This window comes from Salmo trutta, chromosome 28 (assembly GCF_901001165.1).
Source record: "Salmo trutta chromosome 28, fSalTru1.1, whole genome shotgun sequence".
Taxonomy (NCBI): domain Eukaryota; kingdom Metazoa; phylum Chordata; class Actinopteri; order Salmoniformes; family Salmonidae; genus Salmo; species Salmo trutta.
The window spans coordinates 9,078,115-9,105,476 of record NC_042984.1 but is presented as its reverse complement, the minus strand read 5'-3'; the positions used below and the strand labels follow the sequence as shown (position 1 = coordinate 9,105,476).

The 27,362-nt window shown below is 41.7% G+C and overlaps 1 protein-coding gene and 2 long non-coding RNA genes across 6 annotated transcripts; all 3 read left to right on the top strand.

The window, feature by feature from the left end:
- Positions 1–50: 50 nt before the first annotated feature.
- On the top strand, positions 51–27,362 carry LOC115165398 (uncharacterized). The gene is made up of 2 exons (XR_003870154.1): positions 51–111; positions 26,467–27,362. It is a non-coding gene; the product is annotated as an uncharacterized LOC115165398 (long non-coding RNA).
- Positions 2,351–3,106, top strand: LOC115165400 (uncharacterized). The gene is made up of 2 exons (XR_003870156.1): positions 2,351–2,656; positions 2,933–3,106. It is a non-coding gene; the product is annotated as an uncharacterized LOC115165400 (long non-coding RNA).
- On the top strand, positions 12,860–24,798 carry LOC115165381 (tumor necrosis factor receptor superfamily member 14). Of its 4 annotated transcripts, XM_029718471.1 has the most exons (10): positions 17,274–17,355; positions 20,641–20,759; positions 21,050–21,149; positions 21,419–21,547; positions 22,206–22,361; positions 22,501–22,588; positions 22,683–22,879; positions 23,049–23,068; positions 23,304–23,352; positions 23,577–24,798. In XM_029718471.1, exons 2-10 carry the CDS (start codon positions 20,730–20,732, stop codon positions 23,615–23,617), a joined length of 810 nt encoding a protein of 269 aa, XP_029574331.1. In that variant the 5' UTR covers positions 17,274–17,355; positions 20,641–20,729; the 3' UTR covers positions 23,618–24,798. The 4 variants fall into 4 exon arrangements, with proteins under 4 accessions (XP_029574329.1, XP_029574331.1, XP_029574328.1 ...); XM_029718469.1 differs by lacking the exon at positions 17,274–17,355 and adding an exon at positions 12,860–12,948 and having other exon boundaries at positions 23,304–24,798; XM_029718468.1 differs by having other exon boundaries at positions 23,304–24,798.

Below are 27,362 nucleotides of genomic sequence, written 5' to 3'. Positions count from 1 at the left end.
GAGGTCAGTCATACCCTGGTCTGTATCTACTCCAGATTACTATAAATGAGGAGAGAGGTCAGTCATACCCTGGTCTGTATCTACTCCAGATTACTATAAATGAGGAGAGAGGTCAGTCATACCCTGGTCTGTACCTTCTCCAGGGCCACTAGGCTGCTGTTGCTCTGCAGGTTCAGAGAGTCAATGGTCTCCTGGCAGACTTCAGCCTCTCTCCTCAGAACCTGGGCTTCTCCCCACTTTCAGTGTCCGGCTGAGCTGCTTTGTCTGACTTTTAACCTCAGCTGCTTCCTCTTTCCTTTGGGATACTTCCTCCAGCAGCTGGACTACAATCTGGAGGATCACAGAATCAGTAGATCAATGACAAATACCTTGTATTTATATTGGATTGACATTAGTTAATATCTGTTAATGCTACTGACACTAGAGGTCAGTACAACCTAGCCAGTGACCGGATGTTTGCTCTTTCTAAATAATAAACTTATTTTGTTACAATGGACTCACTAGTGTGCAGACTCACCAAAACAGATATATTATATTCCAGCACATGCTGACATGGTGATATGAACATCAAATCAAATTTTATTTATATAACCCTTCTTACATCAGCTGATATCTCAAAGTGCTGTACAGAATGGACAGAGTCAACTGATAACATGATTATATTTGTGACAATCCTCTTGTGGTTCTGTAAAATAATATGATTGGAGCTGTAGCAAGCGTTCTATGGCATCAGTCAGAATAAAGGATCAGTTGGAAGATTGTTATGACTCGCTTCACTTGACTCAACCACTTTCAGGATCTCTCATTGAAGATACGTTTATTATGATCCCCATTAGCTACTGTTCCTGTGGAAGCAGGGATTCTGAACCTCCAAACATCTACAAGATCTAATGATCAAATCATATTTCATTTTGATGATGATCACTGAATGATTCCCTTCACAATTCAGAGTAACATACAGACCTGTGTTGCTGGAGATACATTATCTACACCAGTGGAGGCTGCTGAGGGGAGGACGGCTCATCATAATGACTGGAACGGAGCAAATGGAATGGCATCAAACAAATGGAAACTACGTGTTGTATTTGATACCATTCCACTCATTCAACTCCAGGTGTTACCATGAGCCCATTTCCCCCAATTAAGGTTCCACCAACCTCCTGTGATCTGCACCCTTTCTGTGTAAGACTTCTCACAAAGACAAAAAGCCTGGGGGGTGGCAGAGTCAATGGATCAATGAGAAATACGTTTATATTGGTATTGGCTTGACATTAGACTTAGTTCATGTCTGTTAATACTACTGACACTAGAGGGCAGTACTACCTATCTTGTGACCGGATGTAAGACCTGTGTTGCTGGAGATACATTATCTAAACCCTTTATTTTACATTACTTGCCAATCTTTGAGGTTTCTCATTGAAGCATTGTTTGACATCATCAATGCACTTGCCCTAGTCTATTTTCTTAGACATCCATGAGCAAAAACCACATCACACTATAATGTATTTTGGTATCATTAAGTGTTTTGCAAGGCTTCTCACTAAGAACCACAAAAAACCTGACTCAAGCAGAAAGAGGCGTAACCATGTTTCAGACTGGAGATGCAGGGGTTGGAACACTTCTGTTCTGTGGTTAGAAAGAGGCTGTTTCAACTTTCAGCTTGCTCTTATTGTAAGTCACAAACACAGCAGTTTCCAACAGCACATATGGTAGATATGCTGTATTCTATTCTAGTGTGCATTACAAATGCACAAGTACTTAGGCTTCCTAACCGTGATTCAGGCTTTCTAACTTTGTCTCTTTAAGAGGAAGTGTAGCGTATAAACAAAGTTATCTGATGAAGTAACAGGAAAGGTGTGTCGCAACCTGCATCAGGGTGTCATTCTCCGCCTCCATCAACATGAGTTAGTTCCTCATACCGTCATGTAAACAGGTGAACTGAAAATAAAGTGTGTGTACTATATTTAGACACAATGGAAACAACTGAATAGTCCCAAAAGTGCGAACTCTACCTGCCAGTTAAGCTAAATTATGAGCAGCTGTAGTTTTTAAAGATATATGACCCAGGTCTGATTCACACATATAGCCTCATGTACAAAATCTACCCTCTCAATGCATGATCCTACTGTTCATACTGTACCTTCCTGGACATGGTCTGTAGCTGGACTAACCTGTCCTTCACTACCTTCCTGGACATGGTCTGTAGCTGGTCTAACCTGTCCTTCACTACCTTCCTGGACATGGTCTGTAGCTGGACTAACCTGTCCTCAGCTGCTGTCTCAACTCATTCTGCTGGCCTTTAGCAGTGATCAGCTCTCCTTCCTTTATGGACAGAGTTCTATACAAGGAACTCACTGTACCTACAGAGTACAGTATTGATTGGGATAACAAACAATAAGAGTGTCACCTTTTCAAAGTGTTTGTCACAGCTATCCAATCCTCTCAGATCTCCACAAGTGTAGAAGGGGGTAGGGGAAAGGGACTAAGGGTTGATTTAGGATTGGGGGCTCATCCTCCCACAGTTTAGGCTCTAAAGCTGTGTTTGATACTGTATCTCCATGTGAATACACCAGAAGAGATCACCTGATTCTTCCTGGCCTCCTCTAACTCCCTCATCAGTGGTTGGTTGGTTCCCTCCACGTCTCTCATCTGTTCAGTAAGTGATACTCTGTCTTCCTTCTCACTGTCCACAGCATTCTCTATATATCTGAAGCGCTGTGTTTGTGGCCATGTTCCAAGACTCAGACAAGGCCCCCATGCAAGATTAGATCCGTTTTAGGTCTTATACCATACAATAACATTACATGCAACCTATATTATTCAAATGTTAACAAATTGTTCATTCTTAACTCTGACCAAGTTAACTAAGGGTTAACCTCATGCTGTATGGTTTGGTGTCTGTCTCAGATTGAGTTGCTTCTCTGTCCAACAGGGCTAGGAACCCTCCATGTTCAGGACCCCACCCAGGGCTGGCATCTCTCAGCCTGTGGAGCTCCTCTTCTATCCTGGCTGTATGCTGGCTCTTCTCCTGCACCTCCTTCTCCACCTCCGTCAGATTCCTGACCTCCTCTGACAGACACACCATCAAGTCCACCTTCAATACAAAGAAACACACAGAAAAGTATGTGAGGTGACTAAGGTTACTTCAGCTCCTCATTTTAACTATTTGTTTTCTATACCATTTTGCCTTTTCATTGGTTTTCTTTTAGTTTGACAGGTTTTATATGTAATGATAGATGTGTGTTGTGCTCTGTTTGATCTGGTATCAGTTTTAGTTTGAAGAGTCTTGTAACCTGAAGTTAAGTTTTTACTTTATTTTTTGTTTCTTTTCAAGTTTAGTTTTAAATTCAATTTTAGTCAACCATAAGGGCAGAGGGATAGATGCCACTGTTAAAGTTATAGAACTGCTGTGGTAATCAGTATATGGCTGTATACCCATTAAACCTTATCAACTGGACAAAGGTCACAATTTGCTGTTCAGTACATGATCAAATCAAATGTTATTGGTCACATACATATGTTAATGCAAGTGTAGCAAAATGCTTGTGCTTCTAGTTCTGACAGTGCAGTAATATCTAACAAGTAATCTAGCAAATTCACAAATTCACAACGACTGCCTTATACACACAAATGTAAAGGGATGAATAAGAATACAGTGTCTTGCGAAGTATTCACCCCCTTGGTGTTTTTCCTATTTTGTTGCTTTACAACCTGGAATTAAAATAGATTTTTGGGGTGTATGTAAACGTCTGATTTACGCAACATGCCTACCACTTTGAAGATGCAAAATATTTTTTATTGTGAAGAATACAAGAAATAAGACAAAAAACAGAACTTGAGTGTGCATAACTATTCACCCCCCAAAGTCAACACTTTGTAGAGCCACCTATTTTGCAGCAATTACAGCTGCAAGTCTCTTGGGGTATGTCTCTATAAGCTTGGCACATTTAGCCACAGGGATTTTGCCCATTCTTCAAGGCAAAACTGCTCCAGCTCCTTCAAGTTGGATGGGTTCCGCTGATGTACAGCAATCTTTAAGTCATACAACAGATTCTCAATTGGATTGAGGTTTGGGCTTTGACTCGGCCATTCCAAGACATTTAAATGTTTCCCCTGAAACCACTCGAGTGTTGCATTAACAGTATGCTTAGGGTCATTGTCCTGCTGGAAGGTGAACCTCTGTCCCAGTCTCAAATCTCTGGAAGACTGAAACAGGTTTCCCTCAAGAATTTCCCTGTATTTAGTGCCATCCATTATTCCTTCAATTCTGACCAGTTTCCTAGTCCCTGCCGATAAAAAACATCCCCACAGCATGATGCTGCCACCACCATGCTTTATTGTGGGGATAGTGTTCTCGGGGTGATGAGAGGTGTTGGGTTTGCGCCAGACATAGCGTTTTCCTTGATGGACAAAAAGCTCAATTTTTGTCTCGTATGACCAGGGTACCTTCTTCGAAATGTTTGGGGAGTCTCCCACATGCCTTTTGGCGAACACCAAATGTGTTTGCTTATTTTTTTCTTTAAGCAATGTCTTTTCTCTGGCCACTCTTCAGTAAAGCCCAGCTCTGTGGAGTGTACGGCTTAAAGTGGTCCTATGGACAGATACTCCAATCTCCGCTGTGGAGCTTTGCAGCTCCTTCAGGGTTATCATTGGTCTCTTTGTTTCCTCTTTGATTAATGCCCTCCTTGCCTGGTTGGTGAGTTTTGGTGGCAGCCCTCTCTTGGCAGGTTTGTTGTGGTACCATATTCTTTCCATTTTTTTATAATGGATTTAATGGTGCTCCATGAGATATTCAAAGTTTGGGATATTTTTTTATAACTCAACCTTGATCTGTACTTCTCCAGAACTTTGTCCCTGACCTATTTGGAGAGCTCCTTGGTCTTCATGGTGCCGCTTGTTTGGTGGTGCCCCTTGCTTAGTGGTGTTGCAGACTCTGGGGCCTTTCAGAACAGGTGCATATTTAATGAGATCATGTGACACTTAGATTGTACACAGGTGGACTTTATTTAATTATGTGACTTCTGAAGGTATTTGGTTGCACCAGATCTTATATAGAGGCTTCACAGCAAAGGGGGTGAATACATAGGCACGCACTACTTTTCAGTTTGTAATTTTTTTGAATTTTTTGAAGCAAGTCATTTTTTTCATTTCACTTCACCAATTTGGAATATTCTGTGTATGTCCATTCCATTTAAATTGCAGGTTGTAATGCAACAAAATTGGAAAAACACCAAGGGGGTTGAATACTTTTGCAAGGCACTGTATGTACATATAAATATATGGATGAGCGATGGCCGTGCGGCATAGGCAAGATGCAGTAGTTCTTATTGAATACAATATATACATATGAGATGAGTAATGTAGGACATGTAAACATTATTAAAGGGCCGTTATTTAAGTGACTAGTGATACCTTTATTAAATCCATTTATTAAAGTGGCAAGAGATTTGAGTCTGTATGTTGACAGCTGCCTCTCTATGTTCGTGATGGCTGTTTAACAGGATGATGGCCGTGAGATAGAAGCTGTTTTTCAGTTTTTCGGTCCCAGCATTGATGCACCTCTACTGACCTTGCCTTCTGGATGATAGCGGGGTGAACAGGCAGTGGCTCAGGTGGTTGTTGTCCTTGATTATCTTTTTGGCCTTCCTGTGACATCGGGTGCTGTAGGTGTCCTGGAGTTTGCCTCCGGTGATGTGTTGTGCAGACCGCACTACCCTCTGGAGAGCCTTGCGGTTGAGGGCGGTGCAGTTGCCATACCAGGCGGTGATATAGCCCGACAGGATGCTCTCGATTATGCATCTGTAAAAGTTTGTGAGTGTTTTAGGTGACAAGCCAAATTTCTTCAGCCTCCTGAGGTTGAAGAGGCGATGTTGCGCCTTCTTCACCACGCTGTCTGTGTGGGTGGACCATTTCAGTTTGTCAGTGATGTGTACACCAAGGAACTTAAAATGTTCCACCTTCTCCACTACTGTCCTGTCGGTGTGGATGGGGGGGTGCTCCCTCTGCTGTTTCCTGAAGTCCACAATCATCCCCTTTGTTTTGTTGACCTTGAGTGAGAGGTTATTTTCCTGACACCACACTCCGAGGGCCCTCACCTTCTCCCTGTACGCTGTCTCATCGTTGTTGGTAATCGAGCCTATCCCTGTAGCGTCGTCTGCAAACTTGATGATTGAGTTGGAGGCGTGCATGGCCACGCAGTCATGGGTGAACAGGGAGTACAGGAGAGGGTTGAGAACGCACCCTTGCAGGGCCCCATTGTTGAGGATCAGCGGGGTGGAGATTTTGTTTCCTACCTTCACCACCTGGGGGCGGCCCGTTAGAAAATCCAGTACCCAGTTGCACAGAGCGGGGTCGAGACCCAGGGTCTCAAGCTTAATGACGAGTTTGGAGGGTACTATGATGTTAAATGCTGAGCTGTAGTCAATGAACAGTATTCTTACATAGGTATTCCTCTTGTCCAGATGGGATAGGGCAGTGTGCAGTGTGATGGCGATTGCATCGTCTGTGGACCTATTGGGGCGGTAAGCAGATTGGAGTGGGTCTAGGGTATCAGGTAGGGTGGAGGTGATATGATCGTTGACTAGTCTCTCAAAGCACTTCATGATGACAGAAGTGAGTGCAATGGGGCGAAAGTCATTTAGTTCAGTTACCTTAGCTTTCTTGGGAACAGGAACAATGGTGGCCATCTTGAAGCATGTGGGGACAGCAGACTGGGACAGGGATTGATTGAATTTGTCCGTAAACACACCAGCCAGCTGGTCTGCGGATGCTCTGAGGACGCGGCTAGGGATGCCGTCTGGGCCAGCAGCTTTGCGAGGGTTAACACGTTTAAATGTCATACTCATGTTGGCCACGGAGAAGGTAGCGGGCCGTTTCAGTGGCACTGTATAGTCCTCAAAGCAAGCAACGAAGTTGTTTAATTTGTCTGGGAGCAAGACGTCAATGTCCGCGACGGGGCTGGTTTTCTTTTTGTAATCCGTGATTGTCTGTAGACCCTGCTACATACGTCTCATGCTTGAGCCGTTGAATTGCGTCTCTACTTTGTCTCTAAACAGACGCTTTGCTTGTTTGATCGCCTTGCAGAGGGAATTACTACACTGTTTGTATTCGGTTATGTTTCGTCGCCTTTCCATGATTAAAAGCGGTGGTTCGCGCTTTAAGTTTTGCGTGAATGCTGGCCATCAATCCACGGTTTCTGGTTAGGGAAGGTTTTAATAGTCACAGTGGGTACAACGTCTCCGATGCACTTGCAAATAAACTCGCTCACCGAGTCAGCGTATACGTCAATGTTATTGTCTGAGGCTGCCCAGAACATATCCCAGTCCACGTGATCGAAGCAATCTTGAAGCGTGGAATCCGATTGGTCAGACCAGCATTGGATAGACCTGAGCATGAGCGCTTCCTGTTTTAGTTTCTGGTGAGAACAGGCAATCGTAGCTAAATGCTTTTGGTTAACAACAAAAAAAGTTTCAAAAGCAAAAAAAAAAAGAGGCACTGCAAGCAAAGCGGGCAGTCTAGCCAAAATGGAGGGTAGTGAAATTAAATTGGAGTTTTGTTTAAACATTTTTTGGGGCAACTCATAAGCAGGCCATGTCATATTTGTTTCATAGTCGATATATTTCATGACAGTGTAACGGTTAACTTTTTTTGCAGAAAAATATTACTGCGTTTCCATTAGCTAATGATACATAGGTCTACTTTAAAACACACACTTTCACTCAGTGTTATCATATGCATTGTTTTTAATCATATAACATTAACTAATTGGGATATTGTTTCATTGCAGGGAAGAATGGCTCAACAGCTATTGATCAGGTTGAGGGATAGGTTAAGATCTATCATCAGCAGATTACCCATTGATTGATCTCCTGTTTGTGTGCACACGAGTTACAGTTTGTTAGAGCTGGGGTAAATTATATTGATGTTCCCGCAGAGGTGGTAGATGGTCTGCAACTGTTTATTGAAGTTGTCAGCACCTATCTCACACATAAAGTTGTCCCTTCATTATTTAATGAAGTTGTTATCAGTTCTTATAGTGGGAATGTAGGACGGTCAAAACTAGAAATTACTTGTGACACCCTTCAAAGTATGCTGGATACTGCTTTTCCTCTGGCTAACTTAGCTGACATGCATGGCATTTCAAGGTCGACCATTTACAGAAGGATGAAAGAACACAATATGTCTGTCAGGGAATGCTATTCTGATATGTCAGATGAAGAGTTAGACCAGAAAGTCAGGGCCATGAAGGCAAGGATGCCCCATGCGGGCTTTAGAATGGTCAAAGGAAGTCTCAGAGCAATGGGCCATTGTGTACAATGGCGAAGAGTTAGGGAGTCTTTGGAGCATGTAGATAGTGCAGGTATCATTGCCAGAACGATCCAGCTTCGTTGCATTGCTCGGCGAAGATACTCTGTTCCTGCTCCCCTGTCTCTCGTCCACATTGATATAAATCATAAATTGATAAGGTACTAAGATGTATAATGTCTCCATCAAATCTAAGAAGTTATTTAAACGTTTTCATTCTTACTTATTCGTAGACAAATGTTCATGATGTATGAAATTGGAGTTGTTCTTCATCAACTGGTAATACATAAATAATGAAGCAGGTTAATAGGTTCAACATTTCATTTTTAATTTCAATGATTTTTTTTCAAGATACAACATTGTCATCTTTGGCAGTATAGATGGATTTTCAAGGAAGGTAAGTATATTATTTTGTATGCATATTGCATATTTCCCATCACCTAATGAACAACCACAATACCAGTCTGGTGTTAAGTGTAGGCTACCTCTTGTATAGATGTTCTATCTGGACACTGCGGCCAATAACAAAGCAGCAACTGCTTTTGGATACTTTATGAATGGAGTCGGCAGAAATGGATGCCCTTCAAGGTAAATATTGATATAGGAGAATGAACAAAATAATTACTTGTATAATGCATATTCATCCTAACCACTAATGTATTATAACATCTTGTGAGGAGTTACTTTCTGATTAAAAATCCTTGACATCTTCCTCATCAAACCTCAGAAGATTGCTTTCTGTGCTGTATTGACGTATCCTGAAAATGACATCTGCTGCTTTAGATTGAACGGTCATATATCAGTTATTGTTTTCATATCTACAAAAAATAAGCTGTTTTCTTTACTTTCAGAGTGCGAGCTGATCAAGGGGATGAAAATGTAGATATTGTCAGATGTATGTTCACTGTCCGAGAAACAGGCCGTGGAAGCTTTATTGCTGACAAAAGTGTCCATAACCAGAGGTAATTAAACTGCTCTGTGTTCTTTTTCCTCTCTTCCTCTCTGCCTGTCTTGTTGTACATGGAACCTGGCTCACATGCATTAATTAAAAAACCATGGAATGATCACCCTTTAAGTACTGAGGCGAACCTGACACCTCATCAGCTGTGGCATATTGGAATGCTCCAAACACCTGTGTCTGAGCCAGAATATGCAGAGGTATAAGTCTGGGATGTTAATGGCTTAACAGATCTTCCTTTAAATTTATCGTCACTAATACAGATTTGCTTATTTTGAGCATTCCAGATTCAGCAGGTGGAGGACCTGCTTTATCAGGAGGATAATCTGGAAACACTGATAATGGGGTCATTGTTCCAGACATCCCATGCCCCGTCTACTGAGAATCTTGCTGTGCTGCAACGTCAAGTGAACCCTACAACTGACTCCTCATCTTTTGGTCAGGACATATACATGCTCTTCGATTAGTTATGAGTCTCCAGCCTTTTTAGGTGCAGTCCTCCCACACTATGTAGGATATTGTTTTAGCTCCTATGCCACTCTTGACAATGGCAAAAATGTGGGGCTGGAAAAAAAACAGCACCTCTTAACTGGTATGATGTAAACAAACTGTTTTATTCATTCAAACTGTTTCATTCATTGAAAAGAGCTTTTATGAAATGTTATTTATTTTCATAACAATTAAACTTATTGTAAAACAATGGTATTTATTTTCCACAAAGCAGCTCTAATTAACACTTCTCTCTAAAAACAAACCCACCATTTGAACATATAAAACTGATAAATACCATGTAACAATCAACATTATGTAGTAGTATAACAGTGTCAAAATAATCACGTGAATAATTGTAACATGTTCACGGCCCTACCATTGGTCATACAGCAAACAGGTTCCAAGTTCAGAGGTGAATCTATAGTACGTTCTAATAATGCAGTGATCTATAAAACACTATCCAGTTACAGAAGAGTCCAAGAATCCATAGGTGTCATGTGGCTCCTGAGGTGACTTTCTCTCCCCATATCATTTATCGAGCTGTCACCTTTACAGTTAGTGGTACATGACATCCAGTGTCTTAACATGAAAATCAAAAGCAGGTAGTGACATAACAATGCTACAGTGACACAGAGCTCAGTGAACGGTGGTTAGTACAATTATGTAAACACCAATACAGTAGATCCACATATACACAACTTTGTCATGTCAAAATATACAAATGAACAACTGGAGGAGCAACTAAAAAATCCCTTAAATTTACATTTTAATAAAACCTTCCATCCCTCGCTGCATACAAATGAACCTTGGGTAATCAAAAGGACTTGTGAAGTATTATTGTACTTCAGCACCAAATTCCTCTCTAACAGAGTGGCACTGTCTCTCAGTGTTATCTTCATCATTTTTGAGCTCCAGAGGTGAAGTTGGAGACCACTGAATAAGCAGTGACTGGTGGTTACAGTACTACAAATTAATAACATAAAGACAGACCTAGCACATTTACATTTACGTCATTTAGCAGACGCTCTTATCCAGAGCGACTTACAAATTGGTGCATTCACCTTATGATATCCAGTGGAACAACCACTTTACAATAGTACATCTATATCTTTTGGGGGTGGGGGTGGGGGGGTGGGTAGAAGGATTATTTTATCTTATCCCAGGTATTCCTTAAAGAGGTGGGGTTTCAGGTGTCCCCGGAAAGTGGTGATTGACTCCGCTGTCCTGGCGTCGTGAGGGAGCTTGTTCCACCATTGGGGTGCCAGAGCAGCGAACAGTTTTGACTGGGCTGAGCGGGAACTGTGCTTCCGCAGAGGTAGGGAGGCGAGCAGGCCAGAGGTGGATGAACGCAGTGCCCTTCTTTGGGTGTAGGGACTGATCCGAGCCTGAAGGTACGGAGGTGCCGTTCCCCTCACAGCTCCGTAGGTAAGCACCATGGTCTTGTAGCAGATGCGAGCTTCAACTGGAAGCCAGTGGCGTGTGCGGAGGAGCGGGGTGACGTGCGAGAACTTTGGAAGGTTGAACACCAGACGGGCTGCGGCGTTCTGGATGAGTTGTAAGGGTTTAATGGCACAGGCAGGGAGCCCCGCCAGCAGCGAATTGCAGTAATCCAGACGGGAGATGACAAGTGCCTGGATTCGGACCTGCGCCGCTTCCTGTGTAAGGCAGGGTCGTACTCTGCGAATGTTGTAGAGTATGAACCTACAGGATCGGGTCACCGCCTTGATATTAGCTGAGAACGACAGGGTGTTGTCCAGGGTCCCGCCAAGGCTCTTAGCACTCTGGGAGGAGGACACAATGGAGTTGTCAACCGTGATGGCGAGATCATGGAACGGGCAGTCCTTCCCCAGGAGGAAGAGCAGCTCCGTCTTGCCGAGGTTCAGCTTGAGGTGGTGATCCGTCATCCACACTGATATGTCTGCCAGACATGCAGAGATGCGATTCACCACCTGGTTTTCAGAAGGGGGAAAGGAGAAGATGAATTGTGTGTCGTCTGCGTAACAATGATAGGAGAGACCATGTGAGGATATGACAGAGCCAAGTGAATTGGTGTATAGCGAGAATAGGAGAGGGCCTAGAACTGAGCCCTGGGGGACACCAGTGGTGAGAGCACGTGGTGCGGAGACGGATTCTCGCCACGCCACCTGGTAGGAGCGACCTGTCAAGTAGGACGCAATCCAAGAGTGAGCCGCGCCGGAGATGCCCAACTTGGAGAGGGTGGAGAGGAGGATCTGATGGTTCACAGTATCAAAGGCAGCAGATAGGTCTAGAAGGATGAGAGCAGAGGAGAGAGAGTTAGCTTTAGCAGTGCGGAGAGCCTCCGTGACACAGAGAAGAGCGGTCTCAGTTGAATGGCCAGTCTTGAAACCTGACTGATTTGGATCAAGAAGGTCATTCTGAGAGAGATAGCAAGAGAGCTGGCCAAGGACGGCACGCTCAAGAGTTTTGGAGAGAAAATAAAGAAGGGATACTGGTCTGTAGTTGTTGACATTGGAGGGATCGAGTGTAGGTTTTTTGAGAAGGGGTGCAACTCTCGCTCTCTTGAAGACGGAAGGGACGTAGCCAGCGGTCAAGGATGAGTTGATGAGCGAGGTGAGGTAGGGGAGAAGGTCTCCGGAAATGGTCTGGAGAAGAGAGGAGGGGATAGGGTCAAGCGGGCAGGTTGTTGGGCGGCCGGCCATCACAAGTCGCAAGATTTCATCTGGAGAGAGAGGGGAGAAAGAGGTCAAAGCATAGGGTAGGGCACCTTTGCTTGTGTATAATGCTAGCTTTAAGAATCTCTCAATAAGATAGACGTCAAGCCCGGAGATAAATTGGTCTATTACATTGCATTTGGATAAAGTTTATATACTTGTATTCTATACCACTTGGTGTCCATATACTAAAATGGAGTCTTTGGCCCCCATTGGTCTACCGTATATAGAACAGCTTCAGGCACTTGTTAAACAAAATAAAGAATAAAAACAGAAATAATCACATATTAAAGGGGAGAGAACCGATGAGACCCTAAAGTAGTTAAATGAGAATGACAGATCTATAACTCAAATGTCTATGCACATTTGGTCTGGTCGACCAAAAGGTTCATACTGCAGCTTTAAGGGTTAGGGACGTCCCAAGGATCCCAGATAGCACTAACGCTGGAAAGTATCTTGTTCATAAACGAAAGTGTAAACTAGTCCGACTTAATCTAACAGGTAAGACTGCTCTGTTACATGTGTAGGAAAAGTGTATTCATTATCGATTAAATTTGTGTAATATCGTATTTTGAAATATAATTTCGAATACGAAAATCAACTGTTAGCTAAAGTGTTATTTTACGTTAGTTAGTGCTAGCCCTGAAGGACACGACGCTGTCCAGCCAAGACAATACAAGACAAACACCAAGCAGCTGGTCAGCGTTGTTTTAGCTAGATACGGGTTTAAAGGGTAACCATTAAGTAGCATAACCGTAACAACATGTAACATATGACTTTGCATTAGTATACACATCAGATCTCCCAAAGCAAGGTGACATCTCACTTTTACATTGAGTTATTGCTTATCTCTGATGATAATTTCGATATTGGGTAGGGCGTCTTTCAGTTTCTCTTCTCAGGCATTGCATAACAGAACAATTTATAACTTGTCAGAAATGTCCAGATCAACTAGCCATGTCAGTAAACATTTTTTAGCTAGGTTTTGTAGCCATAGATTTTGTTGTAATGTTTGATCCACTCAAAGATCACATGAATACACATTAGACATGACAAAATGTATATAATTGCAAGAACATGACCTTTTTACAACAGCAAAACTGTTCTCTGCACCCCGTGACAAAATGTGTACAATTGCATGAAATATGCTTTAAACCTGCTAAATTCTCTCCACCAACAAGAGGGGTGTGAACAGTGTGTGTCATGAACAGTGCTTGTGTCCATAGAAATAGACATGGGCGCGGGATGTTCCCCAATGCTGGAAGGGGGGCCTGAGTGAAACAGTTTGGGAACCCCTGCTGTAGAGAGTCATTGTACCATTTAAACCGCTGTGACATGCTCTACATGACCAAAATTATGTGGACACCTGTTTGTCGAACAACTTATTCCAAAATCATGGGCATTAATATGGAGTTGGTCCCCCCTTTGCTGCTATAACAGCCTCCACTCTTCTGGGAAGGCTTTCCACTAGATGTTGGAACATTGCTGCAGGGACTTGCTTCCATTCAGCCACAAGAGCATTAGTGAGGTCGGGCACTGATGTTGGGTGATTAGGCTTGGCTTGCATTCAGCGTTCCAATTCATCCCAAAGGTGTTCAATTTGGTTGAGGTCAGGACTCTGTGCAGGCCAGTCAAGTTCTTCCACACCGATTTTGACAAAACATTTCTGTACGGACCTCGCTTTGTCCACAGGGGCATTTGTCATGCTGAAACAGGAAAGGGCCTTCCCCAAACTGTTGCCACAAAGTTGGAAGCACAGAATTGTCTAGACTGTCATTGTATGCTGTAGCTTTAATATTTCCCTTCACTGGAACTAAGGAGTCTGAACCATGTAAAAAACAGCCCCAGGCCATTATTCCTCCTCCACCAAACTTTACAGTTGGGACTATGCATTGGGGTAGGTAGCGTTCTCCTTGCATCCGCCAAACCCAGATTTGTCCGTCGGACTGCCAGATGGTGAAGCTTGATTAATAACTCCAGGGAACACATTTCCACTGCTCCAGAGTCCGACGTGTTGCGCATGGTGATCTTAGGCTGGTGCTCGGCCATGGAAACCCATTTCATGAAGCTCCCGACAAACAGTTACTGTACTGAAGTTGCTTCCAGAGGCAGTTTGGAACTCAGTAGTGAGCGTTGCAACCGAGGACAGACTATTTCTACATGCTATGCGCTTCAGCACTCGGCGGTCCTGTTCTGTGAGCTTGTGTGGCCTACCACTTCGCAGCTGAGCTGTTGTTGCTCCTAGACGTTTCCATTTCACTTTATTTTGAAATGTAAAGATTAACTAAATAGACTTCCTCTCTTCTCATTAACGGCAAATTATTGCATCTTGTTATTAACCTGTTTATTGTCATGAATAAGCCTGTCCATCATATCCCTCATTTGCACAAAAGACTAGTCTACTTGCCTGTTTTCAATGCTATACTGTTTTCAATGCTATACTTCAGCCACTAGAAACTGGGCATAGGCATGGTCTAAAGTTTGCGGGAAGGAGAGCACATTTTCATGTCAATTTCAGTTTTTATAAATGCCAACTTTTGCTTGAAAACTGACACACGCATGTTTTCGGGTCCATTTTGTACATTTGCACGGTTTATAAATGAGGCTTCAGGCCGGGGTTTGAGAAATCGATTAGAGAAGTTAAAAATTCCTTCTAAGTTGTACATTTTCTCAATCTAAAGGCACAACCTAGATTGGCACTAATGTCTTTAGTTGAACATGTTATTACTCCAACCTCGTGAAAGTGATAAACTGACACGTTTATATTTTTGTCAAAAACGACTTTTTATCGAAAGTGTCTTTGATTTGGCGGCTTGAACATGCGCAGATCGTCTCGAGACGACAGACCCGATTACGTGTTTCTACGCATGAGTCGCCATGACATCATCTACAAGTGTGATCGAGGATTTCTAATGGTGAAGCAGTTTGTCTGTCTTCATACTGTGCTGTCTTTGGTAGAACAGACATTGCTCCATGTACAGTCGTGGCCAAAAGTTTTGAGAATGACACAAATATAAATTTTCACAAAGTCTGCTGCCTCAGTTTTTATGATGGCAATTTGCATATACTCCAGAATGTTATGAAGAGTGATCAGATGAATTGCAAAGTCCCTCTTTGCCATGCAAATGAACTGAATCCCCAAAAGACATTTCCACTGCATTTCAGCCCTGTCACAAAAGGACCAGCTGACATCATGTCAGTGATTCTCTCGTTAACACAGGTGTGAGTGTTGACGAGGACAAAGCTGGAGATCACTCTGTCATGCTGATTGAGTTCGAATGACAGACTGGAAGCATCAAAAGGAGGGTGGTGCTTGGAATCATTGTTCTTCCTCTGTCAATCATGGTTACCTGCAAGAACACGCGTGCCGTCATCATTGCTTTGCACAAAAAGGGCTACACAGGCAAGGATATTGCTGCCAGTGAGATTGCACCTAAATCAACCATTTATCGGATCATCAAGAACTTCAAGGAGAGTGGTTCAATTGCGCCAAAGAAAGTCCAGCAAGCGCCAGGACCGTCTCCTAAAGTTGATTCAGCTGCGGGATCGGGGCACCACCAGTACAGAGCTTGCTCGGGAATGGCAGCAGGCAGGTGAGGTGCATCTGCACGCACAGTGAGGCGAAGACTTTTGGAGGATGGCCTGGGGTCAAGAAGGGCAGCAAAGAAGCCACTTCTCTCCAGAAAAAACATCAGGGACAGGCTGATATTCTGCTAAAGGTACAGGGGTTGGACTGCTGAGGACTGGGGTAAAGTCATTTTCTCTGATGAATCCCCTTTCCAATTGTTTGGTGCATCCGGAAAAAAGCTTGTCCGGAGAAGACAAGGTGAGCGCTACCATCAGTCTTGTGTCATGCCAACAGTAAAGCATCCTGAGACCATTCATGTGTGGGGTTGCTTCTCAGCCAAGGGAGTGGGCTCACTCACAATTTTGACTAAGAACACAGCCATGAATAAAGAATGGTACCAACACATCCTCCGAGAGCAACTTCTCCCAACCGTCCAGGAACAGTTTGGTGACGAACAATGCCTTTTCCAGCATGATGGAGCACCTTGCCATAAGGTAAAAGTGATAACTAAGTGGCTCGTGGAACAAAACATCGATATTTTGGGTCCATGGCCAGGAAACTCCCCAGACCTTAATCCCATTGAGAACTTGTGGTCAATCCTCAAGAGGCGGGTGGACAAACAAAAACCCACAAATTCTGACAAACTCCAAGCATTGATTATGCAAGAATGGGCTGCCATCAGTCAGGATGTGGCCCAAAAGTTAATTGACAGCATGCCAGAGTGGATTGCAGAGGTCTTGAAAAAGAAGGGTCAACACAGCAAATATTGACTCTTTGCATCAACTTCATGTAATTGTCAATAAAAGCCTTTGACACTTATGAAATGCTTGTAATTATACTTCAGTATTCCATAGTAACGTCTGACAAAAATATCTAAAGACACTGAAGCAGCAAACTTTGTGGAAATTATTATGTGTCATTCTCAAAACTTTTGGCCACGACTGTACAAGGCTACTTCACCACAAGAGGGCACCATTCTCTAACTATTTGCCAATTTCTCAGTTGATAATTAGCTTATTACAGTTATTTTTCAGTCATTCAATTCAGCAAGATATCATCATTTACAAACTGAAAGGTTATATTTTATTACACACAGTGATTTGCACTGGGGGCATTTATTTGACCATGGAACATGTTTTAAAACCCATATGTTGCAAATGTCACTTAAATATGAAAAAATAGCACAATTATTTTTTATATCGTGAATAAAAAAAGGTTATTGACGCGTTTCTGTTATTCCTATGGGAACCTTTATTTTGAAAACGTTTTTGGTGTTACGGTGATCGTAAAGTGAAAGTAAAATTAATGCAGGGTCCTACCCTACTGCGATCAAGGCTGGGGTAAGATAAATATGACGTATTTATGTAGAAATAGTCTACTTTACATGTTCCGCGCTGTAGCCTAACTTTAAGAATCATATATTTTCATATTGATGAATGATTGTGTAATGTTACTACAACGAATAGGCAGGCCTATGCTCCGCTACAACGAATAGGCAGGCCTATGCTCCGCTGTTCTCTCTCTTATTGTTTTCGATATTCTGTTCTGCCTCTGGTGACTCCCGTAACTCCCTATTGATTTTAAAAGTGCGCTGCTAAACTCACCTGAATTTTCACTGTTCTTGAAATATGAAACGCTATGGCCTTGTCATTATTCATTAATGCTTGTTACTTAAATAACGGACAGAAGAATATAAGGAACACAACATCACATGAGTGCCAGCCACTTTGTTCTTTGCCCCGCTGTGGGGGTAGAATGCTTGTGAATGAATGAGTAGACAATGGACTTGATCGGACAGCTCAGAGCCTCTGCTCTTTTCTGTCCATAGAAACAAATGGATTGGTGGAAGAGGCAGGGCAGGAAAGGAGCAAGGAAGGAGGGTGTGGTCAAGCAAGGCATCCCCCTAGGCTAAGTGCCCTAAGGATTTTATCGGAACAGGCGTAGGTTAGTTTCGCCTTATCCTTTTCCCGACATGAGTTTGTTGTGTAAAAAATAAAAAAATAACAACAACTAGAAAAAAGTAAAAAATATATAAATAAAATTTTTTAAAAATGTAAAAAATCCAAAGATTATAGCACACAACTCTGCAAGGGGGGGGGGGTGTTAAGGAGTGCATTCACATATATCTACACACTTTCATACGCACACATGTTAGTACAAGATTTAAAAAAAAAATTATAAAAAAATTTTTTTTAGTATTTTTTATTTTTTTTCCCATTTCTCCTTTAGGTCAGTTTCAGCATTATGGACATGGGTGTATATGTAGTCCATTTGGCCTGTCCCACAGCTTCCTTCAGTGATGGGTTGCGAGTGGCTCTGTTGATGAACTTCTGGCCGATGATTGACAGTCTATTGTTGATTGATGTGAGTCCAGATATGCTGTTAACGTAGTGATTGCTGATGTTTCTTGGTAGTCTGTAAGCCATTTTTATTGCCATGTTTTGGATTGTCTGTAGGCTGTTATCCAGGCTGGTAGGGCGTATTCAAAGAGAGATCGGATGTAGCTGATGTAAACTTTCAGTACTGTCTGAGGCGAGGCTCCATATTTTCTTCCACATAGCGTTTTTAGGTGGTTTAGTCTTTTTCGTCCCTCTCTCTCTATGTTCGCTATATGGGTTGTCCAGTGCATGTTCTTCTGGAAGGTGACTCCAAGGAATTTTGCTTCTTTTTCTACTTTTATTGTTTCACCGTAGAGTTGGAGATCTATGGGTTTCTTGCTTTTTTTGCTGGTGCTTCTTGTGAAGAGGACACATTGGGTCTTTTGAATGCTTGTGAAACAGACCTGGGGCCTCATTTAAAAAATAGACCCCAAAACATGCATACTTTTACGCAGCACCTAGAATAGTTTTTGCTCTAAAAGCCAATATATTTTCCATATACAGTGAGTTTATTTGTGGTAATGTAATGGGCGGAGTTAAAGGCCAGCAACACTGTATTATTCAGGGTCCTGTGAAATTACACCATATATATATACACACACATACATACATACATACATAAGATGAATAGCTTCCTTGTTGTAGGCCTATGCTACCTCGTGAGTATGAAAAGAGCACAAAAGATGAGGAATGTATTATGCAATGATCATGGAAATGTGTTTAACCTTTATTTAAGCAGGGAGTCATGCTGAGACCATGGTCTCTTTCGTTGATGACCCCTTCATGAACATCAATAAACAACAATTACACTAAACATATCTATATACACGTCAATTACACAATACATGAAAAGCAAACACAATCTACCTAATGATGATGTCAGCAACCATATTGATTTCAACTGTCAAGTATTGACCCATTAGTGCAGATGAAAGGGGTGGAGAGCGAAAACAGATCCTCAAGCAACTGAGATGCAATGTAAAACAAGACAGCAATCCATGCAAAACACAACATTTATAAATAGATGCCTATTTGTAATTATTTTAAAATGCAAAGATTAATAAAATAGATTTCCTCTCTTTTCAATAACGGCGAATGATTGCTCATATCCCCAATTTGTACAAAATACTAGTCTACTTGCCGTTTTCAATGCTATACTTCACCAACTAGAAACGTTGTGTTGGCATGGTCTAAACATTCCTCCTTAGTTGTACATTTTCTCGAAATCTAAAGGCACAACCTAGATTCGAGCCAATGACTTAAGTAAGTGAACATGTTATTACTCCAACCTCGTGAAAGTGACGAAATGACACGTTTTAATTTTCGTCAAAAACAACTTTAAATTCAAGAAGTGCCTTTGAGTTGACGGCTTGCACATGCGCAGTTCGGCCCGAGAGACCGTTAGACCCGATGACGTGTTTCTACGCATGAGTTTAGCAAACCAACGTCACCATGACATCACCTACATGTGTGATCGAGGATTCCTATTGGTGAAGCAGTTTGTCTGTTTTCATACTGTGCTGTCTTTGGTAGAACGGACATTCCTCCACGTAGAAGGCTACTTCACCACCAGAGGGCAGCATTCTCTAATACATGTATTTATTTAACCCTTATTTTACCAGGTAAATTGACTGGGAACACATTCTCATTTACAGCAACGACCTGGGGAATAGTTACAGGGGAGAGGAGGGGGGATGAATGAGCCAATTGTAAGCTGGGGATGATTAGGTGACCTTGATGGTATGAGGGCCAGATTTGGAATTTAGCCAGGACTCCGGGGTTAACAACCCTACTCTAACGATAAGTGCCATGGGATCTTTAGGTACCACAAAGGTCAGGACAGCCATTTTAACGTCCCATCTGAAAGACGGCACCCTACACAGGGAGATGTCCCCAATCACTGCCCTGGGGCATTATGATATTGTTTTACCCCAGAGGAAAGGGTTCATCCTACTAATAATTTACCAAATTCAGATTCATTTTTCTCAAACTTGATAATTAGCTTATTACAGTTTTTTTTCAGTGATTTAAATTCAGCACGATATCATAATTTACACATTGAAAGGTTATTATATTTTATGATTTTGATTCACATTGATGGTGGTGACTGATAACTCAGGGGTGGCCAGCCAACGTACAGTATTATATTATATTTATTAACTGCGCAGTGTATGCAATATTTAAGTATAATATAATTGAGCAATTCTTAATATACAGTACATGTACTAAAATACATTAATTCTACAGGTCAGTTCATCTCGATACTTAAAAACTGCTAAGAACTTCACAAATCCGATGTGTGGGTCTTCCAGTGAGTTGGTGAGGAATGAGGAACCATGAGACAGTTTGAATACTTCGTATGGACTGTAAGTGAAACATTTCTGATTTGCACATTTTGTGGCTTGTCTTGATAAAAAAAACAAATGATCAATGTAAATATTTCCTTCATGACATTTGAATCAGAGTTATTATTAGCCTACTATATAGTCTTAGTTTCAATTTGACTGAAACCTCGTAGAAAAATCTGGTGGAGAAAAGTACATTTAAGTAACATTTAATGACTCAATTTGCAGATAACAGGTTATCTTTGGTTTGGTGTCATATCTTTAAATGTAATGTATGCTGATGGTGATGTTTATTTCTTCTCTATTTCCAGACACCTGTTATATTGGTGCTTGAAAGCATTGGATGCTGTATTGCATGTGGTAGAGCTGAGTACAGAATAGGGGATGAATGTTGTCCCATGTGTTTAAAAGGTAAGGACCCTCTCTTTACATCATATGAATCACCAGATGTTAATACATCATCAACACCAACATATAACTTTTATACCTCTAAACATTGAACCCTGTTCCACATATGATCCAGCCATCTATAAAATAGGTGATAGATATTGCAGAATGTGTAGGCCTGGTAAGGACCTAATGTATTTTTATGAGGAGTTAATTATAATAATAACAACTAATAATTATGATGATAATAATAATACCAAAACATAATTATTTTCTGGTTCTCTTTTCAACAGGATATCGTGTACATAGTCATTGTACTAAATCTAAACATACACCTTCCTGTGTGGCCTGTATTGACTCCACGTTCCTTGATGAGCCCAGTGGTAAAACAACATGCAACAACTGTACCACATGTGATCCAGGTGAGAATTCTGTGTTCTGGGCATAAACACTGAGCTGCTTTTGTTACGCGGAGCGAACACAGGGGAACCCAAGAGCGGACTCAGATGCGGAAGCAGGGATGAATGAACCAACATGTTTATTGTACACAGAGAGATATGGAGTGCAGATCCGGGGTAGCTCAGATGAGTTGCAGAAAAACCTGAAGTGTAGAGTGAGGTTGGAGTTGACTGAGTTGAACAGGGTAACAGGTCCTGAGGGGAATCCAAGGCAGTGGTGGTGAGTGAAGTCCAGAGCAAGGTGGTTGGTGGTGAGATGTGGTACAGGAGCCAGAGACAGAGCGGTACTGCAACGAGAGGACAAAACTGTGTAAGGCAGGGAAACAAGCACAGCAGGGATCTTGAGAACTGACAAAAGGCTAGGATAACAACTGACTGAGCAGAGATTACAATCTGGCAGAGTGGAGGTGGCAGGAATGAGTATATGTAGAGGTCTTGATTTACGGGACGATTTGCAGCTGGTAGGGATTTGCTCTGACTCCGAGGGAGGGAGGGAGGGAGGGAGGGAGGGAGGGAGGGAGGGAGAAGATGTGACAGCTTTACTATATCAGCTGTTGTTTTAATGAAATACAACAGGCTTTACATTTAGCTTCAGATACCAGGTGACATGTTTTCTCCATAGGTTTGGGTTTGATGGTAAAGCAGTCATGTAGACCTTCATCAGACACTGTCTGTGGGACACTGGAGGGGTTCTACTGTCTAGACCCAACTAAGGATGGTTGTAGAGCAGCCCAGAGACACAGCAGCTGTAAACCTGGTCAATACATCAGCCACACAGGTTGGTCTTCTGTCTCACTCATAATGCTAATTATGCTGTCAATTTAGTCAAGTTGGTAACTTCAGTGTGAATAATCATTAACAGTTCATGTAATTAAATTAGTGGGGGAAAAATGAAATGCAATTATGTATTTGTGCAGGAACAACATCTACAGATAGTGTGTGTGCTGACTGCCCTGGTAAAACCTATTCAGATGGATCATTAACATCTTGTCAACCACATACAGAGTAAGTGTGGACATTATTAGTTAGTTAAAATGCTTATTCCCCTGAAGATATACAATTACTTTAAAAAACACCTCTTTTTATGTCTTTAACATAGATGTGAATTCTTGGAAATTGAACCAGGAACTCCTTGGTCGGATTCAGAATGCGGAGAAGCCTCACTTCCCACAGGATTCATAGCTGGTGTTCTCATATGTTTTTTCCTGATAGGCACCATAGCTGGTGTTTGTTTATTTAGAATGAGAAAAAGAGGAATGGTGAGAAGAGAAATAGTGAGAAATATAAAAACCTTGGGTAAGATGACTTTTGGAATGTTATCTGTTCCATTCATTGCCTGTGATATTCAGTTTACTCTGAATTCTACATGTTCTTCTTCTCATAGAGTGTAGATTGCTACTGTTTGTTATCGTCATGGTTACATGGTGTGTTTATTACAATATTGTACATCTGTCTTTTTTTATAGGCTCTCAAATACCTACACAGGTATGTTTGGAAATCTATTAATATATTTCATCACGTTGTATTACTTTGTGCTTTCTTCTGACTGAAATTTGAATTTATTGGGCCAGTTTTCCACAGATTATGCCTTGTTTTGTAATAAAAAGCACTTTAAATGGAAAATCTCCATTGAATGTGCTTCTTAGTCCAGGACTGAGTGTAATATCTGTCCGGGAAACTGGCCCAATGTGTTTGACTAATTACTGATTCCATTTGATAGGCATCTCTAGATCAGGAAATACCAATGCTGTCTGGGGGAACTGGAAACGGTAAGGCACACCTTCAAGGTTTTCAAAATATTCGTACAATAGTTTGAGTTAAAAGAATTTCAAACATATTTATAAGTAAATGTATATGGTATATAACTTCATCAAGTCATCAATGCTAAGACCAATGATATGATACAAGAGTATAGGACAAGCTATTGTACTACAAAACATTGTCCAGAATGTAAATTAATTACTGATAAATTACAAATGACTTCTCTCCCCAGATTCAAGCCCACATCACAGTCAGGGATTCAACATTCTGTAATCTGTAGTCTACTGGCTGGCTGGTCCAGCCATCTATAGTATATCGAAACACTACATGTTAAATGTGATATTGTAGAATCTGGTTGATATAAAAACGGGATTCTACACCAGATTCTATTGTAGTGTAAAGAAATGAAACACTTTGAAACCCAACCTCCAGTAAGAACAATATGACTTCTAAATACCTGTTGGCAGAGGACCACTGTATCTTTGTATCATATGGGGATGTTTTGAAGAGTACTCCTCGGCCTGAACTGTCCCCACTTGGGTCACCAAATAGATAGCTTTTCATATGGGCGCCACTGGTAAGATGCTTCGGAAGGGTGGTCACATATCAGCTTCTGCCTACAGACAACAGACTGGTCTAAAATGAAAAGGACCATGTGATGAGTATTAGGAACCAGCATCGGGAGGTGAGAACTCTCTGCTCTGCCTACAGACAACAGACTGGTCTAAAATGAAAAGGACCGTGTGATGAGTATTAGGAAACAGCTTCGGGAGGTGAGAACCCTCTGCTCTGCCTACAGACAACAGGCTGGTCTAAAATGAAAAGGACCATGTGATGAGTATTAGGAAACAGCTTCGGGAGGTGAGAACTCTCTGCTCTGCCCAAGGGAAAGTCAAATGTTTTCATAACTTCAGGACCACAACATCTATATCAGCCCAGACTATGGAACTCCTATTGGGACTTGATAATATCTTGAGACACAGATTACTGGATACTGGTGCAGGGATGCAGTGTTCGCTTGGGGAAGGTGCCCCAGAAATTAAAAACATCTTCAAACATGGTTAAATGGATAATTTACACTACAGAAAATCAAGACCACGCTCATAGAAGCAGACAAGGTCATCAAGAAACAGATACAACTTCACTATAGACTGTATGGATCACAGAAGGGTGAAAATACAATATTTCAGGAACTATCCTGAATGGCTTCCACTGCTATCTCACATTAAAGGTCAGAATAAGTATTGTAGAAGAGTGCAGGTTCACTCAGTCACCTGTGGTGTCCCCCTCCCCCACCCTGTTCATCCTCTGCCTACTTCCACTTGGCCATGTAGTCAGATGACTTGGGGTCCTCTTCCACAGTTTTGCGGATGACATGCATGTCTACATCAGAAAATGTTCCCAAATCCCTCAAAGTACAGGCATGGTTAATTAAAGCTCAACATTCAAAAACATGTAACAAGCTGTCCTCCAGAAGGCAGTCTGGGGTTGTTTGGCTCCAGGAGAAGAGAACACAGCCTGGATGATCTTCAATCTCAGCCTCTTATGCTGGAAGACATGACTTAAACTCCTTAAATCCTTCATTAAGTATGCCTTACTATTAATGCCTTACATGATTGCTATAGAAATGTTTGTGGTCATATGCACATCCTTTAAAACTTACAGTACCAGTCAAAAGTTAACACACCTACTCATTCATGGGTTTTTCAATAACACATATGGAATCATGTAGTAACCAAAAAAAGTGTTAACCAAATGCAAATCTATTTTAGATTCTTCAAAGTAGTCACCCTTTGCCTTGACAGCTTTGCAAACTGTTGGCATTCTTTCAACCAGCTTCACCTGGAATGCTTTTCCAACAGCCTTGTTGGCTGCATTTCCTTCACTCTGCGGTCCAACTCATCTCAAACCATCTCAATTGGGTTCAGTTCAGGTGATTGTGGAGGCCAGGTCATCTGATGCAGCACTTCATCACTCTCCTTCTTGGTCAAATAGCCCTTACACAGCCTGGAGATGTATTGGGTCATTGTCCTGTTGAAAAACAAATGATAGTTCCACTAAGTGTATTGCTGTAGAATGCTGTGGTAGCCATACTGGTTAAGTGTACCTTGAATTCTAATGTCCATTGCTTGTGTTTCTTGGCCTAAGCAAGTCTCTTCTTCTTATTGGTGTCCTTTAGTAGTGGTTTCTTTGCAGCAATTCGGCCATGAGGCCTGATTCACGTAGTCTCCTCTGACCAGTTGATGTTGAGATTTCTGTTACTTGAACTCTGAAGCATTTATTTGGGCTGCAATTTCTGAGGCTGGTAACTGTAATGAACTTATCCTCTGCAGCAGAGTTAACTCTGGATATTCCTTTCCTGTGTCGGTCCTCATGAGAGCCAGTTTCATCATAGCGCTCTATGGTTTTCGCGACTGCACTTGAAGAAACTTTCAACATGTTCCGTATTGACTGACCTTCATGTTTTAAAGTAATGATGGACTGTCGTTTCTCTTTGCTTATTTGAGCTGTTCTTGCCATAATATGGACATGGTATTTTACCAAATAGGGCTAACTTCTGTATACCACCCCATACCTTGTCACAACACAACTGATTGGCTAAAACGCATTAAGAAGGAAATAAATTCCACAAATTAACTTTTAACAAGGCACACTCCAGTTGACTACCTCATGAAGCTGGGTGAGAGAATGCTAAGAGTGTGCAAAGCTGTCATCAAGGCAAAGGGTGACTACTTTGAAGAATCTCAAATATAAACTAGATTTAGATTTGTTGAACACTTTTTTGGTTACTATGTGATTCCATATGTGTTATTTCATAGTTTGGATGTCTTCACTATTATTGTACAATGTAGAAAATAGTAAAAATAAAGAAAAACCCATGAATGAGTAGGTGTGTTCAAACTTTGGACTGGTACTGTAGGTGCTGGCCTAATGTCTATATGAAAAAGGATTGAACCGTTGTCATTAAATGTGGTAGTTAAGAGCATATACAGTGTCCAGGCCTTTCTGTTCTTTTTATAACTACATCACTGGTGACCACATCACTGGTGACCACATCATTGGTTACTACATCATTGCTTACAGTGACAGCATGATAAGGATGACTATGAATGAGGAGAGAGGTCAGTCATACCCTGGTCTGTATCTACTCCAGATTACTATAAATGAGGAGAGAGGTCAGTCATACCCTGGTCTGTATCTACTCCAGATTACTATAAATGAGGAGAGAGGTCAGTCATACCCTGGTCTGTATCTTCTCCAGGGCCACTAGGCTGCTGTTGCTCTGCAGGTTCAGAGAGTCAATGGTCTCCTGGCAGACTTCGGCCTCTCTCCTCAGAACCTGGGCTTCTCCCCACTTTCAGTGTCCGGCTGAGCTGCTTTGTCTGACTTTTAACCTCAGCTGCTTCCTCTTTCCTTTGGGATACTTCCTCCAGCAGCTGGACTACAATCTGGAGGATCACAGAATCAGTAGATCAATGACAAATACCTTGTATTTATATTGGATTGACATTAGTTAATATCTGTTAATGCTACTGACACTAGAGGTCAGTACAGCCTAGCCAGTGACCGTATGTAAGACCTGTGTTAATGGAGATACATTATCTAAACCCTTTCTTTTACATTGAACTCAGCTGCTTCCTGTTTAGTCTTAGTTAATATATGTTAATGCTACTGACACTAGAGGTCAGTACAACCTAGCCAGTGACTGGATGTTTGCTCTTTCTAAATAATAAACTTATTTTGTTACAATGGACTCACTAGTGTGCAGACTCACCAAAACAGATATATTATATTCCAGCACATGCTGACATGGTGATATGAACATCAAATCAAATTTTATTTATATAACCCTTCTTACATCAGCTGATATCTCAAAGTGCTGTACAGAATGGACAGAGTCAACTGATAACATGATTATATTTGTGACAATCCTCTTGTGGTTCTGTAAAATAATATGATTGGAGCTGTAGCAAGCGTTCTATGGCATCAGTCAGAATAAAGGATCAGTTGGAAGATT

Bases quoted from the DNA above. Each gene is read 5' to 3' on its own strand.
- LOC115165381 (XM_029718469.1), top strand. From the start codon at position 20,730: ATGAGACAGTTTGAATACTTCGTATGGACT. The intron at 20,760-21,049 runs GTAAGTGAAACA...CTCTATTTCCAG, and splicing joins TTGAATACTTCGTATGGACT to ACACCTGTTATATTGGTGCT. The intron at 22,362-22,500 runs GTTGGTCTTCTG...GTATTTGTGCAG, and splicing joins TCAATACATCAGCCACACAG to GAACAACATCTACAGATAGT.